General features: G+C 44.4%; 1 protein-coding gene across 1 annotated transcript in view; it reads left to right on the top strand.

Annotated features, from left to right (window-relative positions):
* LOC106569517 (semaphorin-6B) overlaps nt 1-18,037 on the top strand; it is a 75,245-nt gene that overhangs the window by 32,598 nt on the left and 24,610 nt on the right. The window contains exons 2-4 of the mRNA XM_014140952.3: nt 14,954-15,077; nt 16,925-17,036; nt 17,688-17,748. Of these exons, the coding sequence (XP_013996427.1) occupies nt 14,954-15,077; nt 16,925-17,036; nt 17,688-17,748 (297 nt within the window). The remainder of the gene's footprint in view (nt 1-14,953; nt 15,078-16,924; nt 17,037-17,687; nt 17,749-18,037) is intronic.

Here is an 18,037-nt window from a genome sequence, read left to right on the forward strand (position 1 = left end):
TGTGTGTGTGTGTGTGTCTGTGTGTCTGTGTGTGTCTGTGTGTGTCTGTGTTTGTGTGTATGTGTGTATGTGTGTGTGTGTGTGTTTGTGTGTGTGTTTGTGTGTGTGTATTTGTGTGTTTGTTTGTGTTTGTGTGTCTCTGTGTGTGTGTGTGTGTTTGTGTGTGTGTGTGTCTGCGTGTGTTTGTGTCTGTGTGTGTTTGTGTGTGTGTGTGTGTGTGTGTGTCTTTGTGTGTGTGTCTTTGTGTGTTCGTGTTTGTGTGTGTTTGTCTCTGAGCGTGTGTCTGTGTGTGTGTGTTTGTGTGTGTGTGTGTGTGTGTTTGTGTGTGTTTGTGTGTGTGTGTATGTGCGTGTCATTCATCATCAGTAGGCTTCAATGAGCTACACTGAACAGAAATATAAACGCAACATGTAACGTGTTGGTCCCATGTTTCATGAGCTAAAATAAAAGATCCCAGAAATGTTCCATATGCACAAAAAGCTACTCCCATTTGACAGGAGTGGCATATCAAGAAGCTGATTAAACAGCATGGTCACTACATAGGTGTACCTTGTGCTGGGGACAATAAAAAGGCTACTCTAAAATGTGCAGTTTTGTCACACAACACAATGCCACAGATGTCTCAAGTTTTGAGAGAGCATGCAATTGGCAAGCTGACCACAGGAATGTCCATCAGAGCTGTTGCTAGAGAATTTAATTAAGCCACCTCCGATGTCGTTTTGGAGAATTTGGCAGTACAATCAACCGGCTTCACAACAGCAGACCACGTGTAACCACGCCAGCCCAGGACTTCCACATCCGGCTTCTTTACCTGCGGGATCATCTGAGACCAGCCACCCGGGCAGCTGATGAAACTGTTGGTTTGCACAACCGAAGAATTTCTGCTCAAACTGTCAGAAACCATCTCAGGGAAGCTCATCTGCTTGCTCGTAGTCCTCACCAGGGTCTTTACCTGACTGCAGCTCGGCATCATAACCGACTTCATGCTCACCTTCAATGGCCACTGGCACGCTGGAGAAGTGTGCTCTTCACGGATGAATCCCGGTTTCAACAGTACCATTTCAACTGTACCGGGCAGATTGCAGATGTGTGTCTGTGTGCGTCATTTGGGTGAGCGGTTTGCTGATGTCAATGTTGTGAACAGAGTGCCCCATGGTGGCAGTAGGGTTATGGTATGGGCAGGCATAAGCTACGGTCAACGAACACAATTGCTTTTTATCGATGGCAATCTGAATGTACAGAGATACCGTGACGAGATCTTTAGGCCCACTGTCATACCATTCATCCATCACCATCACTTAATTTTTTCGCTTGATAATGCACGGCCCCATGTCACAAGGATCTGTACACAATTCCTGGAAGTTGAAAATGTCCCAGTTCTTCCATGGCCTGCATACTCACCAGACATGTCACCCATTGAGCATGTTTGGGATGCTCCAGATCTAAGAGTACGATAGCGTGCTCCAGTTCCCACCAATAACCAGCACAGCCATTGAAGAGGAGTGGGACAACATTCCACAGGTCACAATCAACAGCCTGATCAACTCTATGTGAAGGCGATGTGTCGCATTGGTGGTCACAGCAAATGGTGGTCACACCAGATACTGACTGATTTTCTGATCCACACTCCAACCTTTTTTTTAAGGTACTGTATCTGTGACCAACAGATGCATATCCGTATTCCCAGTCATGTGAAATCCGTAAATTAGGGCCTAATGAATTTATTTAAATTGACAGATTTCCTTATATGAACTGTAACTGTAAAATCTTTGAAATTGTTGCATGTTGCTTTTATATTTTTGTTCAGTGTTGTCACGCCCTGGCCATAGAGAGGGTTTTGTTCTCTATTTTGGTTAGGCCAGGGTGTGACTAGGGTGGGAATTCTATGTCCTTTTTTCTATGTTTTGTATTTCTTTGTTTTGGCCTGGTATGGCTCTCAATCAGGGACAGCTGTACATCGTTGTAGCTGATTGGGAGCCATACTTAGGTAGCCTGTTTTCCTTTGGGTTTTGTGGGTGGTTAATTTCTGTTTTGTGTTGCTTACCTGACAGAACTGTTTGGCTGTCGATTTCTGTTTCTCTGTTTATGTGTTCTCGGTAAAATAAATACATGATGAGCACTAACCACGCTGCGCCTTGGTCTACTCCATTTGACAGCCGTTACAGAACCACCCACCACAAGAAGACCAAGCAGCGTGGAAAAGAAGACTGGACATGGGAGGACATCCTGGACGGCAAGGGATCCTACACGTGGGAAGAGATCCTGGCCGGAAGTGATCGCCACCAATGGAGGCAGCAGGAAGGAAGGCCCACCGGCAATGTAATGAGGGAACATGGCTGGCAATAAAGCCTGAGAGGCAGCCCCCCCAAAAACAATTGGGGGGGGGGGGGGCATATGGGGAGTTGGGGTAAGTCAGGCAATAGACCTGAGCCAACTCCTCGTGCTTATTATGGGGAGCGTTTGGCGTGGAGAGCACCGTGCTATGCGGAAGTACGCACGGTCTCGCCCATCCGCACGCACAGTCCGGTGCGGTCGATACCAGCCCCCCGTAAGTAACGTGCTGGAATGGGCATCCAGCCAGGGAGAAGTGCGCCGGCGCAGCACATCTGGCCACCAGTGCATCTCCTAGGCCCAGGCTACCCTGCGCCTGCTCTACGCACGGCAGCCATCATTCCTCAGCACAGCCCAGTTTGCCCTGTGCCAGCACTCCGCCCGTGCCGGGCTACAGTAACAACTCAGCCAGGACGGGTTGTGCAGGCCGTGCACTCCAGACCTCCAGTGCGTCTTCAAGACCCGGTCTATCCTGTGCCTGCTCCCAGAGCCAGGCCTCCTGCATGTCTCCCCAGTCTGGTGAGTCCTGTGCCTGCACCCAGAGCCAGGCCTCCTGCATGTCTCCCCAGCCTGGTGAGTCCTGTGCCTGCTCCCAGAGCCAGGCCTCCTGCAAGTCTCCCCAGCCTGGTGAGTCCTGTGCCTGTGCCCAGAGCTAGGCATCCTGCATTTCTCTCCAGCCTGGTGAATCCTGTGCCTGCTCCCAGAGCCAGGCCTCCTGCATGTCTCCCCAGCCTGGTGTGTCCTGTGCCTGAGTCGCCCGCCTGTCCGGAGCTGCCAGAGTCGCCCGCCTGTCCGGCGCTGCCAGAGTCGCCCGCCTGTCCGGCGCTGCCAGAGTCGCCCGCCTGTCCGGCGCTGCCAGAGTCGCCCGCCAGTCCGGCGCTGCCAGAGTCGCCCGCCAGTCCGGCGCTGCCAGAGTCGCCCGGCGCTGCCAGAGTCGCCCGCCAGTCCGGCGCTGCCAGAGTCGCCTCCGGCGCTGCCAGAGTCGCCCGCCAGTCCGGCGCTGCCAGAGTCGCCCGCCAGTCCGGCGCTGCCAGAGTCGCCCGCCAGTCCGGCGCTGCCAGAGTCGCCCGCCTGTCCGGGGCCCGCTGCGAGGGTCCCCAGTCCGGGGTCGGCGGCGAGGATCCCCACTCCAGAGGCGCCACCTAAGTGGGCCAAGCCGAAGGTGGAGCGGGGTCCACATCCCGCACCAGAGCCGCCGCCATAAGGAAGGCCCACCCGGACCCTCCCCTTTAGAGTCAGGTTTTGCGGCCGGGGTCCACACCTTTGGGGGGGGGGTACTGTCACGCCCTGGCCATAGAGAGGGTTTTGTTCTCTATTTTGGTTAGGCCAGGGTGTGACTAGGGTGGGCATTCTATGTTCTTTTTTCTATGTTTTGTATTTCTTTGTTTTGGCCTGGTATGGCTCTCAATCAGGGACAGCTGTACATCGTTGTCGCTGATTGGGAGCCATACTTAGGTAGCCTGTTTTTCTTTGGGTTTTGTGGGTGGTTCATTTCTGTTTTGTATTGCTTACCTGATAGAACTGTTTGGCTGTCGATTTCTGTTTCTCTGTTTTTGTGTTCTCGGTAAAATAAATACATGATGAGCACTAACCACGCTGCGCCTTGGTCTACTCCATTTGACAGCCGTTACAAGTGTAGTTCCAAAGGCTTGTGAACCATCACATAACCTCTATTCCATCGTCCAATCTGAGGGTACCTCTTCCTAGGGGGATCAACACCAATACACCCCACAATTTCCTGTAATCTCCCCTCCCCCTCCATCCACAGTGCCCTTTCCCACCTGGACAAAAGGAACACCTATGTGAGAATGCTGCTCATTGACTACAGCTCAGCCTTCAACACCATAGTTCCCACAAAGCTCATTACTAAGCTAATGACCCTGGGACTAAACACATCCTTCTGCAGTTGGATCCTGGACTTCCTGACGGGCCGCCCTCAAGTGGTAAGGGTAGGTAACAACTCATCTGCCACACTGATCCTCAACACCGGGGCCCCTCAGGGGTGCATGCTTAGTCCCCTCCTGTACTCCTTGTTCACCCACGACTGCGTGGCCAAGCACAACACCAACACCATCATTAAGTTTGCTGGTAGGCTGATCACGGACAACGATGAGACAGCCTATAGGGAGGAGGTCAGTGACCTGGCAGTGTGGTTTCAGGACAACAACCTCTACCTCAATGTGAGCAAGACAAAGGAGATGATCGTGGACTACAGGAGATGGGGGGCCGAACAGGGCCCAATTAACATTGACGGGGCTGTAGTGGAGCGGTTCGAGAGTTTCAAGTTCCATGGTGTCCACATCACCAACAAACTATCATGGTCCAAACACACCAGAACAGTTGTGAGGAGCGCATGACAACACATTTTCCCCCTCATCAGACTGAAAAGATTTGGCATGGGCCAGATCCTCAAGAAGTTCAACAGCTGCACCATCGAGAGCATTCAGACCGGTTGCATCACTGCCTTATATGGCAACTGCTCGGCATCCAACCGTAAGGCGCTACAGAGGGTAGTGTGTACGGCCCAATACATCACTGGGGCAAAGCTTCCTGCCATCCAGGACCTACAGTTGAAGTCGAAAGTTTACATACACTTAGGTTGGAGTCATTAAAACTCATTTTTCAACCACTCCACAAATTTCTTGTTAACAAACTATAATTTTGGCAAGTCAGTTAAGACATCTACTTTGTGCATGACACAAGTCATTTTTCCAACAATTGTTTACAGACAGATTATTTCACTTCATCATGTTGTGGGGGGGGCTTTGCTGCAGCAGGAACTGGTGCACTTCACAATATAGATGGCATCATGAGGGAGGAAAATTATGTGAATATATTGAAGCAACATCTCAAGACATCAGTCAGGAAGTTAAAGCTTGGTTGCAAAATGGGTCTTCCAAATGGACAATGACCCCAAGCATACTTTTGGCAAAATGGCTTAAGGACAACAAAGTCAAGGTATTGGAGTGGCCATCACAAAGCCCTGACCTCAATCTTACTGAACTGAAAAAGTGTGTGCAAGCAAGGAGGCCTACAAACCTGACTCAGTTACACCAGCTCTGTCAGGAGGAATGGGCCAAAATTCACCCAACTTATTGTGGGAAGCTTGTGGAAGGCTACCCGAAACATTTGACCCAAGTCAAACAATTTAAATGCAATGCTACCAAATCCTAATTGAGTGTACGTAAACTTCTGACCCACTGGGAATGTGATGAAAGAAATAAAAGCTGAAATAAATCATTCTCTCTACTATTATTCTGACATTTCACATTCTTAAAATAAAGTGGTGATCCTAACTGACCTAAGACAGTGAATTTTTACTTCCTGACTTTTAAATGTCAGGAATTGTGAAAAACTGAATTGTGAAAAACTGAGTTTAAATGTTTTTGGCTAAGGTGTAAACTTCCGACTACAATATAAGCTGGAAGTGATCGGCAACATTTTTTAAAAACCTTTATTTAACTAGGTAAGTGAGTTAATAAGAACAAATTCTTATTTTCAATGGCGGCCTAGGAACAACGGGTAAAGTGCCTTGCAGAACGACAGATTCTGTACCTTGTCAGCTTGGGGATGTGATCTTGCAACCTTCCGGTTACTAGTCCAATGCTCTAATCACTAGGCTACGCTGCCGCCCCACTGCTGCCCCACATTGTTGTTGTCCATTATTGTTGTCCATTAGTTTACTCCAATTAGGGGAAGGGTGGTAGGGTTTGGGGAAAATAATAAATATTATATATAATTACAAAAAACTATGTATGGGGGATTGGTTAATGATGCAGACAATTACATTGATAGAAGCCACAATCTATCTGCAATATTAAAGCTGATCTACCCCCTAAAAAAATAAATTCTAGACAACCAAATTATGAAAATGCAGATGGGAATGGTGGGCTTTTGGTGCTCAAGCTTAAACAATCTGAACGTCTAGCCTCTATCGACACCAGCAAAGGAACCTTATCCTCTTCACCCTCCCAAATTACAGTAAACAGGTGTTTTCTAAATGTTACTCTAATCTTTACAAACCCAAACCTTCTTTCCATCCTGATCTACTAACCTCTTATCTGAACTCCTTGAGATATATCTCTCATCACAACAAGCCGAAGAACTTGAATGTCCCATGTTTATCCATGAATTGAAATTGTCCGCCTTGTCTATGCAGAAAGAATGTCCTCAGGCCTGGACGGTATCCCACCAGAACTCCTGTTAGCTCATTGGGATTTAATTGGCCCATTACTTTTAAATTCAATAAACTACTCTTTAAAAATTGTTTCTTTCCACCGGGACCAAAAAACAGTCCTGATTTCTCTTCTTCTTAAGAAGGATAAGGACCCTCTTGAATGCTCAAGCTACAGGCCTTTAGCACTTTTGAACAGCGATTTTAAAATCTATTCCAAGGTCCTGGCAAAGAGATTGGAGAAGCATGTTCATGGTTTGGTCCATTTTGATCAGACAGGTTTCATGAGAGGCAGACTCGCCTCCGATAATATCCAATGTCTTCTTGATATTATCGACTCAGCTCGGCGACCAAAGAATCTTCGTGCAGTGCTGTCCCTTGATGCAGAAAAGCATTTGACTGCTTAAAATGGACATACTTATGGTTTTGTTAAAGCGTTTTGGGTTTGGCTCCTCTTTCATTCACATGATTCAAACTCTCTACAATGAGCCTTTTTCTCGAGTTCTCACTGGTAACGTCACTTCTCCGCAGTTGAGGGTGCAAAGAGGCTCAAGACAAGATTGTCCATTATCCCCAATTCCCCAAGTCCATCATATGTCCTTGTATACAGATGATGTTCTAATTTTCTTATCAGATATTTCTAACTCTATACCTCATGCTCCTAAATTATTTGAGGCTTTTGGTTTCTCTTTGGGATATAAGGTAAATTGGTCCAAGTCCATATTAATACCCCTAAATCCTGCAGCCGAGGAGTCTTCTCTCCTCACAACGCTCACTCTCCAATCAAATCCAATGGGTTTCACCTATCTGGGGATCAAAATCCACCCCATTTTCCACCTAACGTTAAAGACAATTGCTCAGCTGCTATTGGGAAAATGAAAGAGGACTTGGTCCATTGGTCTCCCTTATACATTACACTCCTGGGTAAAATTTTCAGCGATTGAGATGAACATTCTTCTTTGCTTAGATTGTTTTTATATGCTTCCCATTTCCCCCCTTTTTCAATATTTCAAAAAAATGTATACATTGTGCAGGAAAGACAAATGACCCAGAACACCCTGCAGCGCCCTGACCCATTTTGGTAGACTGGCTCTAAATAATTTTTAATTCTATTACTTTTTTCAATTTGAGATTTCTGAAAATCTGTCTATATCCCACTAATCAGGCTGCATGGCATCCCATCGTTGAGGCTTTAATAAAACACATTAGTCTATCAGATTTCTTATTCAATGGCTGTTAACAAAAATCTATAATGTGCATTCGGAAAGTATTCAGACCCCTTGACTTTTTCCCACATTTTGTTACGTTACAGCTTTATTCTAAAATGTATTAAATATTTTTATATACACACAATACCCCATAATGACAAAGCGAAAACAGTTTTTTTGACATTTTTGCAAATGTATTAAAGATAAAAATCACAAATACCTTATTTACATAAGTATTCAGACCCTCTTGCACTCTTGGTTCAGTCGGGACCTATGTACATATGTTTTGGGAATATCCAGTGGTCTCTGATCTCTGGACATTATTATACTTTTATTACAACAAGGAACACAGGCTGAGACCAAGGTCTCTTTTACAGCTGGGCCCTGCGTATACATGTTTATACATACAGGTTAGGTACAATGATTAACAAATTACACAAGACAAACAAAATGATCACAGATAACACAAAAAAATACAGCAGCAGATTGTTACATTTACACACAGGTTATTCCCCTAACAGCACAAGAACTTGCATTAACCAAAGCAGTTACAAGCAATACAAAAATACAAATCCTCCAATACATTTTTAAAATGGGCAAGGGGGACAAGAGTCTCAAGTTTAAGTTTAGTCTGCAGGCTATTCCATAGGCAAGGAGCGTAACAGGAAAAAGCAGCCATACCCAACTCTGTGGAAATCACATGGGCCTCAAGTGTAATCCATGTTTGAGACCTGGTTTTAGGAATTATAATTCTAATGTTGATGAGTGATGATAAATTAGAAGATAGTTTATTCATACAGTACCAGTCAAATGTTTGGATACACCTACTCATTCAAGGGTCATGAAGCTGGTTGAGAGAATGCCAAGAGTGTGCAAAGCTGTCATCAAGGCAAAGGGTGGCTACTTTGAAGAATCTCAAATCTCAAATATATTTTTATTTGTTTTTATACTTGGTTACTACATGATTCCATATGTGTTATTTCATCAATTTGATGTCTTCACTATTATTCTACAATGTCGAAAATAGTCAAAATAAAGAAAAACTCTTGAATGAGTAGGTGTGTCCAAACGTTTGACTGGTACTGTACGTTAAATACCTTCTTCACACGTTGATAGCGGTAAATGTACCTATGTCGCCTGATCTGTTTCTACTGGGAAATACTTGTGACAATTTAATGGATTAGATGAAATTGAAAATGTCCATGTGTGCCCTATCTGCTGCCAAAAAGGCAATTGTAAAAAATGTATTTGAATTCTTCCTGTAAAATTTACTTTTTGAACATTATTATTCTAGAGAAATCTAAAGCTAAACTGCATGGTGCAACAATAAAACCTCTAGTGGGCTGGTCAAATGCCACCTCCACCATCAAAGACCTTTGTTAGGTAACCCTCATGTAATATTATTTCTTAATTGTTGTATCTTGAACTGCTGTATCAGTCCCCCCTTCTTGCTCATGTTTTGTTTGCTGTGCAAATCATGTGACTGCTATCTCTTGTTTGATTGACATTGATAAAAACACCTAATATATACACTGAACAAAAATATATTTGCAACATGCAACAATTTCATAGCTGCAGCTCATATAAGGAAATCAGTCAATTGAAATAAATGAATTAGGCCCTAATCTATGGGTTTCACATGACTGGGAATACAGATATGCATCCGTTGGTCACATATACCTTAAAAAAAGTAAGGGTGTGGATCAGAAAACCAGTCAGTATACAGTGTGACCACCATTTTCCTCATGCAGTGCGATACATCTCATTTGCATAGAGTTGATCAGGCTGTTGATTGTGGCCTGTGGAAAGTTGCTGTATATTGTCTGGAACTGGAACACGCTGTTGTACACGTTGATCCAGAGCATCCCAAACATGCTCACTGGGTGACATGTCTGGTGAGTATGCAGGCCATGGAAGAACTGGAACATTTTCAGCTTCCAGGAATTGTATACAGATCCATGTGACATGGGGTCGTGCATTATCATGCTGAAACATGAGGTGATGGCGGCGTATTAATTCACCACAATGGACCTCAGGATCTCGTCACGGTATCTCTGTGCAATCAAATTGCCATCGATAAAATGCAATTGTGTTCGTTGTCCGTAGCCCATACCATAACACCCACTACCACCATGGGGCACTCTGTTCACAATGTTGAAATCAGCAAACCGCTCACACAACGCAGTTGAAACCAGGATTCATCCGTGAAGAGCACACTTTTTCAGCGTGCCAGTGGCCATTCAAGGGGAGCATTTGCACAGATCAAGGAGTCAGATCAAGACCCTGGTGAGGACGATGAGCACACAGATGAGTTTCTCTGAGAGGGTTTCTGTCACGCCCTGACCATAGAGAGCCCTTGGTTCTCTATGGGGTTTAGGTCAGAGCGTGACTAGGGGGGTGTTCTAGTCATTGTATTTCTATGTTGGTGAGTTGAATGGTTCCCAATTAGAGGCATCTGGTAATCGTTGCCTCTAATTGGGGATCACATTTAGGTAGCCTTTTTCCCACCTGTGTTTTGTGGGATATTGTTTGTGTTAGTGTTTTGTGCACTACGGCTTTCACGTTTGTAGTAGTTTGTTTTTTGTTTTGTTTAAGTTTCACAGTAATAAAAGATGTGGAACTCCAATCATGCTGCGCCTTGGTCCGACCTTTTCTACGAGCGTGACAATTTCAGAAAGTTTGTGCAGAAATACTTTGGTTGTGCAAACCCACAGTTTCATCAGCTGTCTGGGTGTTTGGTCTCAGATGACCCAACAGGGGAAGAAGCCGGATGTGGAGGTCCTTGGCTGGCGTGGTTACGCGTGGTCTGTGGTTGTGAGGAAGGTTGGACTTACTGTCAAATTTTCAATAGCGACATTGGATGAAAATTATTAAAGAGAAATTAACATCAAATTCTCTGGCAACAACACTGGTGGACATTCCTGCAGTCAGCATGCTAATTGCATGCTCCCTCAAAACTTTAGATATCTGTGGCATTGTGTTGTGTGACAAAACTGCACATTTTAGAGTGTACTTTTATTGTCCCAAGCACAAGGTTCACCTGTGTAATGCTTATGCTGTTTAATCAGCTTCTTGATATGCCACACCTGTCAGGTAGATGGATAATCTTGGCAAAGGAGAAATGCTCACTAACAAGGATGTAAACTAATTTGTCCACAACATTTGAGAGAAATAAGCTTTTTGTGCATATGGAACATTTCTGATATCTTTTCTTTCTGCTCATGAAACATGGGATCAACACTTTACATGTTGCGTTCATATGTTTGTTCAGTATATATATATATATATATCTATCACACACACACACACACACACGGAAAGTATTCAGACACCTTTTTGTTACATTACAGCCTTATTCTAAAATGGATAAAAATATTTTCCCCCTCATCAATCTACACACAATACCTCAATGACAAAGCAAAAACAGGTTTTTAGAAATGTTTGCAAATTTATAAAAATAAAAAGCTGAAATATTACATTTACATAAGAATTCAGACCCTTTACTCAGTACTGTGTTGAAGCACCGTTGGCAGCGATTACAGCCTTGAGTCTTCTTGGGTATGACGCTACAAGCTTGGCACACCTGTATTTGGGGAGTTTATCCCATTCTTCTCTGCAGATCCTTTTAAGCTCTGTCAGGTTGGATGGGGAGAGTTGCTGCACAGATATTTTCAGGTCTCTCCAGAGATGTTAGATTGGGTTCAAGTCCGGGCTCTAGCTGGGCCACTCAAGAACATTCAGAGACTTGTCCCGAAGTCACTCCTATTTTGTCTTGGCTTTGTTCTTATGGTCGTTGTCCTGTTGGAAGGTGAATCTTCACCCCAGTCTGAGGTCCTGAGCGCTCTGGAGCAGGTTTTCATCAAGGACCTCTCTGTACTTTGCTCCTTTCATCTTTCACTTGATCCTGACTAGTCTCTTGACTAGTCTTCCTCCCGACGTGACCCTTGGCATTCAGGCCAAAGAGTTCAATATTGGTTTCATCATTGTCCTTCTGGAATGCTCTCCCATCTCCACAGAGGAACTCTAGAGCTCTGTCAGAGTGACCACTGGGTTCTTGGTCACCTCTCTGACCAAGGCCCTTCTCCCCTGAATGCTCAGTTTGGATGGGCGGCCAGCTCTAGGAAGAATCTTGGTGGTTCCAAACTTCTTCCATTTAAGAATGATGGAGGCCACTGTGTTCTTGGGGACCTTCCATTCTGCATAAATGTTTTGGTACCCTTCCCCAGATCTGTGCCTCAACACAATCCTGTCTCGGAGCTGTACGAACAATTCCTTCAATTGGTTTTTGCTCTGACATGCACTGTCAACTGTGGGACCTTATATAGCCAGGTGTAGCCTTTCCAAATCATGTCCAATCAATTGAATTTACCACAGGTGGACTCCAATGAAGTTGTAGAAACATCTCAAGGATGATCAATGGAAACAGGATGCACCTGAGCTCAATTTCAAGTCTCATAGCAAAGGGTCTGAATACTCATGTAAATAATGTTCTGTTTTTTTTATTTGAAATACATTTGCAAACATTTCTAAAAATCTGTTTTTGCTTTGTCATTTGGGGTATGGTGTTTACATTGATGAGGGAAAAAATAATTTAATCAATTTTAGAATTTAATGTAACAAAATGTGGAAAAAGTCAAGGTGTCTGAATACTTTCCAAATGCACTGTATAAAAATATGTTTTTAAAGAAACAGTGTAATGAGCTGAAATGAGACAACTACAATTCCCAACATGGCAGCTTCTTGTCATTGTTGCTAGCTATCTGACCATTCAGGATCATAATAACGCACGCTTTCCGGCCACATCGATGCGCACATCATTTTCGTGATGTTGTCAGCCAACCCGTTTATATGCCTCTTTTTCTTATCGTATCGCTCTCTCCACGCTTCCATCACGTTCTCATAAAAATTCTTCAAGATATTTTCTACCCCCTCTCCTTTCCTCCACTCTTTTAATTTCCTTTGATGTCCTCTCTTTTCCTCTCCTCTTCTCTTCTCTTCTCTCCTTTCATTTCCTTTTCTCCCCTGTCCTTTCCTCACATCCTCCCTCCTCCCTCCATCTTCCTCCATCGTCCCTCCTATAGTGCCCATCAGAAAGTATTGATACCCCTTGACTTATTCCACATTTTGGAGTGTTACAGCCTGATTTCAAAATGTATTAAATATATTCAATGTTTCACCAAACTACACACAATAGCCCATAATGACAAAGTAAAAACATATTTTTGGACAGTTTTGCAAATATATTGAAAATGAAATACAGAAATATCTCATTTACATACAGTACCAGTCAAAAGTTTGGAAACCCCTACTAGTTTTTCTTTATTTTGACTATTTTCTACATTGTAGAATAATAGTGAAGACATCAAAACTATGAAATAACACATATGGAATCACGTAGTAACCAAAAAAGTGTTAAACAAATCAAAATATATTTTATATTTGAGATTCTTCAAAGTAGCCACCCTTTGCCTTGATGACAGCTTTGCACACTCTTTTGTGTGTAGGCTAGTGAGAAAAAAACTACATGTAATCTATTTTAAATTCAGGCTGTAACACAACAAAATGTGGAAAAAGTCAAGGGGTGTGAATACTTTCTGAAGGCACTGTATATCCCTCAATTATTATCCCCAGACAAAGAGAAGTTGTTATCTTCATAGCACTGAATCCATCTCCAGTCATGGTAGAGGCGTGAAACAGCAGTGGGTGAGAGCTGTTGTTGAGTACGTGGAGCTGTAGCTCTGTGCAGGGCTGGGGTCAACTTCATTACAATTAGAGAAAAATCATTCATGAAATTAAATGTCTCTACTATTTTCCCTCTGTAAAGTTTTTCATAAAGAATTTCAATAAAATTCTTGAATTGACTGAGTTGAAATGGAGCTGAGCCCAACCCTGCGCCTGATACCTTAGCTAAGAGAGTGTCAGCCAATCTCTCTCATTATTTATGTGTGGCAGTAAGTCAGCTCTTGTTTTATAAAGAGCAATGTGTTGATTGATGCATTGCTGGGTGGATGCCCACATTTCACTGTTTCACCCCTGCAGTGTGGTGTGTGTGTGTGTGTGTGTGTGTTTGCGTATGTGCGTGCGTGCGTGCGTGCGTACGTGCGTGCGTGCGTGCGTGCGTGCGTGCGTGCGTGTGGGCCGTGCCGTGCCGTGCCGTGCTGTGCGTGCGTGCGCATACGTGTATGTGAGAGAGGCGGTGAAAGAGAAGTTTGTCCGGATAAGAGCCTCAACTGAATGACTAGTATTGTTGTGCATTACCAAGCATTGGGCAACGTACTCCATAGAGTTACCCAACGTACTCCATTGGGTAACGTACTCCATAGAGTCCAATGCCTTGTAATGTAGTCTATAGAGCCCAATACTTTGTAATGTACTCTATAGAGCCCAATGCTTTGTAATGTACTCTATAGAGCCCAATTCTTTGTAATGTACTCTATAGAGTACATTACAAGGCATTGGACTCTATGGAGTACATTACCAAGCATTGGGCTCTATGGAGTACATTACCAAGCATTGGGCTCTATGGAGTACATTACCAAGCATTGGGCTCTTTGGACTACATTACCAAGCATTGGGCTCTATGGACTACATTACCAAGCATTGGGCTCTATAGAGTACATTACCAAGCATTGGGCTCTATAGAGTACATTCCCAAGCATTGGGCTCTATAGAGTACATTCCCAAGCATTGGGCTCTATAGAGTACATTCCCAAGCATTGGGCTCTATAGAGTACATTCCCAAGCATTGGGCTCTATAGAGTACATTACCAAGTATTGGGCTCTATAGAGTACATTACAAGGCATTGGACTCTATGGAGTACATTACCAACATTTTCTCTATATAGGACTGGTAAATGTGGTAAATGTCTTAGGACACTATGGTCACATGGAAATGCTCAACAATGTTGGGACAACCATTCTAAACAATATAGCACATTGCATTTCATTTGGCACAATGGTCACTGCGCTAAAGCCAGATTGGTGGCATCATTTAGTCTCCTGCTCCTCTGATCCAGCCTTCTCCCCAGTCTACGCTGCTCTGTGGACCATACTTTAGGTGCCAGGTCATTTGTGCCTGCCTGCGTGCATGCGTACATGTGTGTGTGCCCGTGTATGCAACCTATTGCAATCAATATCTCTCTACACCACCTATATAATGTACGGTGTGATTTGCAACTATAGGACTGGTTACTGATTATTCTCTCTTCTCTCTCTCTCCTCTCTTTCTTTCCCTTTCTAGTGCCCGTGCTGTGCTGCCATGACAACCATGGCCCCTCCCCTCACGTTTCTCCTCCTTCTCCTCCGATTGGCTCACAGTTCTTTCCCAGAGGAGCCCGGTCCGCTCAGCTACGCTCCCTTAGAGGGTATGTGTCCTTCTCATTGTGTGTGTGTGTGTGTGTGTGTGTGTGTGTGTGTGTGTGTGTGTGTGTGTGTGTGTGTGTGTGTGTGTGTGTGTGTGTGTGTGTGTGTGTGTGTGTGTGTGTGTGTGTGTGTGTGTGTGTGTGTGTTTGCGCACGCATGTATACTGAGTATACAAAACATTAAGGACACCTGCTCTTTCTATGACAGACTGACCAGGTGAATCCAGAAGGATTTTTAATCCTTGAGACAATTGAGACATAGATTGTGTATGTCTGCCATTCAGAGTGTGAATGGGCAAGACAAAAAATGTAAGGGCCTTTGAACAGGGTACGGTGGTAGGTGCCAGTTGCACCGGTTTGAGTCAAGAACTGCAACGCTTCTGAATTTTTCACGCTCAACAGTTTCCCGTGTGTATCAAGAGTGGTCCTCCACCCAAAGGACATCCAGCCAACTTGACACAACTGTGGGAAGCATTGGAGTCAACATGGTTCAGCTTCCCCGTGGAATGCGTTCGACACTTTGTACAGTCCATGCCTTGACGAATTGAGGCTGTCTACTAAAAAGGAATGAATAGACCATTTCATTTTTCACATAAAAATAAGTTCCATTTGCAAAGTATTTCAAGAAACTGGAAAGCATATGAAGCAAGTATTTGTATATTCCACAAGTATTATCAGATTAACTGTTTTGTACAGAAAATTATCAAACTCAAATTACAAATGCTGGTAAACACTCAAATACATTTAGTTTAAAAACAAAATCACAAAAGTGCGCTGGCCCTTTACTAGTCCTGAATTCGCGGACCGATATAGACGTCTTCAGCACGGTCATTATTTTTTGCTCATCCCCCCCATAAAAAAAAACACAGCACCACCTCCAAACTACTTCCTGCGGCTATGGATGCAACTCAATATTAGCAACGTGTTCTTAATGTTTGGTATACTCAGTGTGTGTATGTGTTTCTTTGGCCTGCATGCGTTTGTGTATGTATGGTATCTGTGCTGAATGACCCTTGGTGGATCTCAGTATTCCATCAGGACAGAAAGGTCAGGGGTCACAGCCTTGGTCTGGAGCTGTTTTCACACGAAACAACCGTGTCACAGAGATAGATTGCAGAAGCACTGGGAAATGTGTTTCTCCTTGAGTGTGTGAACAAAAGCTGTAATGCTCTCCCCTCCTCTCCTTTGATTTAATATTATGGAGCTGCAACCTGAGGTCATTGCTTTGTTGCTGTTTTACTGCATATCTGATTGAGCATCAACCTAGTTCAAGGGGAGGGGGGTGTGAGAGGTAGAGAGGTAGAGATGGAGGGAGAGAGCGAGACATGGGAGGACAGAGAGAAAAAGAGAGCGATCGAAGGAGGGAGGAGGTAGATAGTCAGAGAGGTGGAGATGGAAATAGAGAGTGGTGGAGATAGAGAGAGAGAGGGAGTGATGAAAGAGTGAGAGAGATTGAATAGAAGCAGAGGAGAGAGAGAGGGCAGAGCGTTTGGAGATACGTAGATGGATGGATGTGTATTATGTCGCTCCCTGCAGTCAAGGACAATGAGACAGGGGTCCCACTCAATCTCCTGAAGAGGAGTCCGTATGGAGATGTCCCTGTGTCCTCTCCACCTTCCCTGCAGTGTGTCCTGTCCTTCCATACTGTATGTGTCTGATCTATCCTCTCTTCCCCTCCTGCAGTGTGTCCTGCCTGTCCTTCCATACACTATGTGTCTGATCTATCCTCTCTTCCGCCTTTCTCACTTTTTCACTCTTCCCCTCCTAGCTTTTTTTAAAAATCCTTCCCCTGTAATGTAATGATAGAGTATAAACAACCCTTTCTTTTGCTCTCTCGCCCTTCTTCTCAGTGGTGAGGAGGTATCCTGTGTTTGTGGGTAGAGCTCATCGTTCCTCTCAGAGACAGGAGCTGCACATTCAGACAGTGCTCCAGGTCAACCGCACTCTCTACATAGGAGCCAGGTAATAATCAGAAACTGCCTGTACCCTACCGTACACACTGTACACAGTACCCTACCATACACACTGTACACAGTACCCTACCGTACACACTGTACAGAGTACCCTACCGTACACACTGTACACAGTACCCTACCGTACACACTGTACACAGTACCCTACCGTACACACTGTACAGAGTACCCTACCGTACACACTGTACAGAGTACCCTACCGTACACACTGTACACAGTACCCTACCGTACACACTGTACAGAGTACCCTACCGTACACACTGTACAGAGTACCCTACCGTACACACTGTACACAGTACCCTACCGTACTCACTGTACACAGTACCCTACCGTACACACTGTACAGAGTACCCTACCGTACACACTGTACAGAGTACCCTACCGTACACACTGTACACAGTACCCTACCGTACACACTGTACACAGTACCCTACCGTACACACTGTACAGAGTACCCTACCGTACACACTGTACAGAGTACCCTACCGTACACACTGTACAGAGTACCCTACCGTACACACTGTACACAGTACCCTACCGTACACACTGTACACAGTATATAATTGTTTCATGATCAAATACACTGTAAAAGACTGAAAACGTCTTTGTTTTTCTCCTGTTGTCTGTGTTTGTAAAACAGAGATGATCTATACAGAGTGGAGCTGGACAATATGTCAGGGGATGAAATCTTCTACAGCAAGGTGAGACAGACAGACAGACAGACAGACAGACAGACAGACAGACAGACAGACAGACAGACAGACAGACAGACAGACAGACAGACAGACAGACAGACAGACAGACAGACAGACAGACAGACAGGCAGACTAAGTGTATGACCTCACTGATGTAACAAACACCTCTGATTAAATCACTGATGTAACAAACACCTCTGATTAAATCACTGATGTAACAAACACCTTTGATTAAATCACTGATGTAACAAACACCTCTGATTAAATCAGATCCCAGTATGATTGTAACCCTCTG

Source organism: Salmo salar, chromosome 14, assembly GCF_965601325.2.
Source record: "Salmo salar chromosome 14, fSalSal1, whole genome shotgun sequence".
NCBI classification, from domain to species: domain Eukaryota; kingdom Metazoa; phylum Chordata; class Actinopteri; order Salmoniformes; family Salmonidae; genus Salmo; species Salmo salar.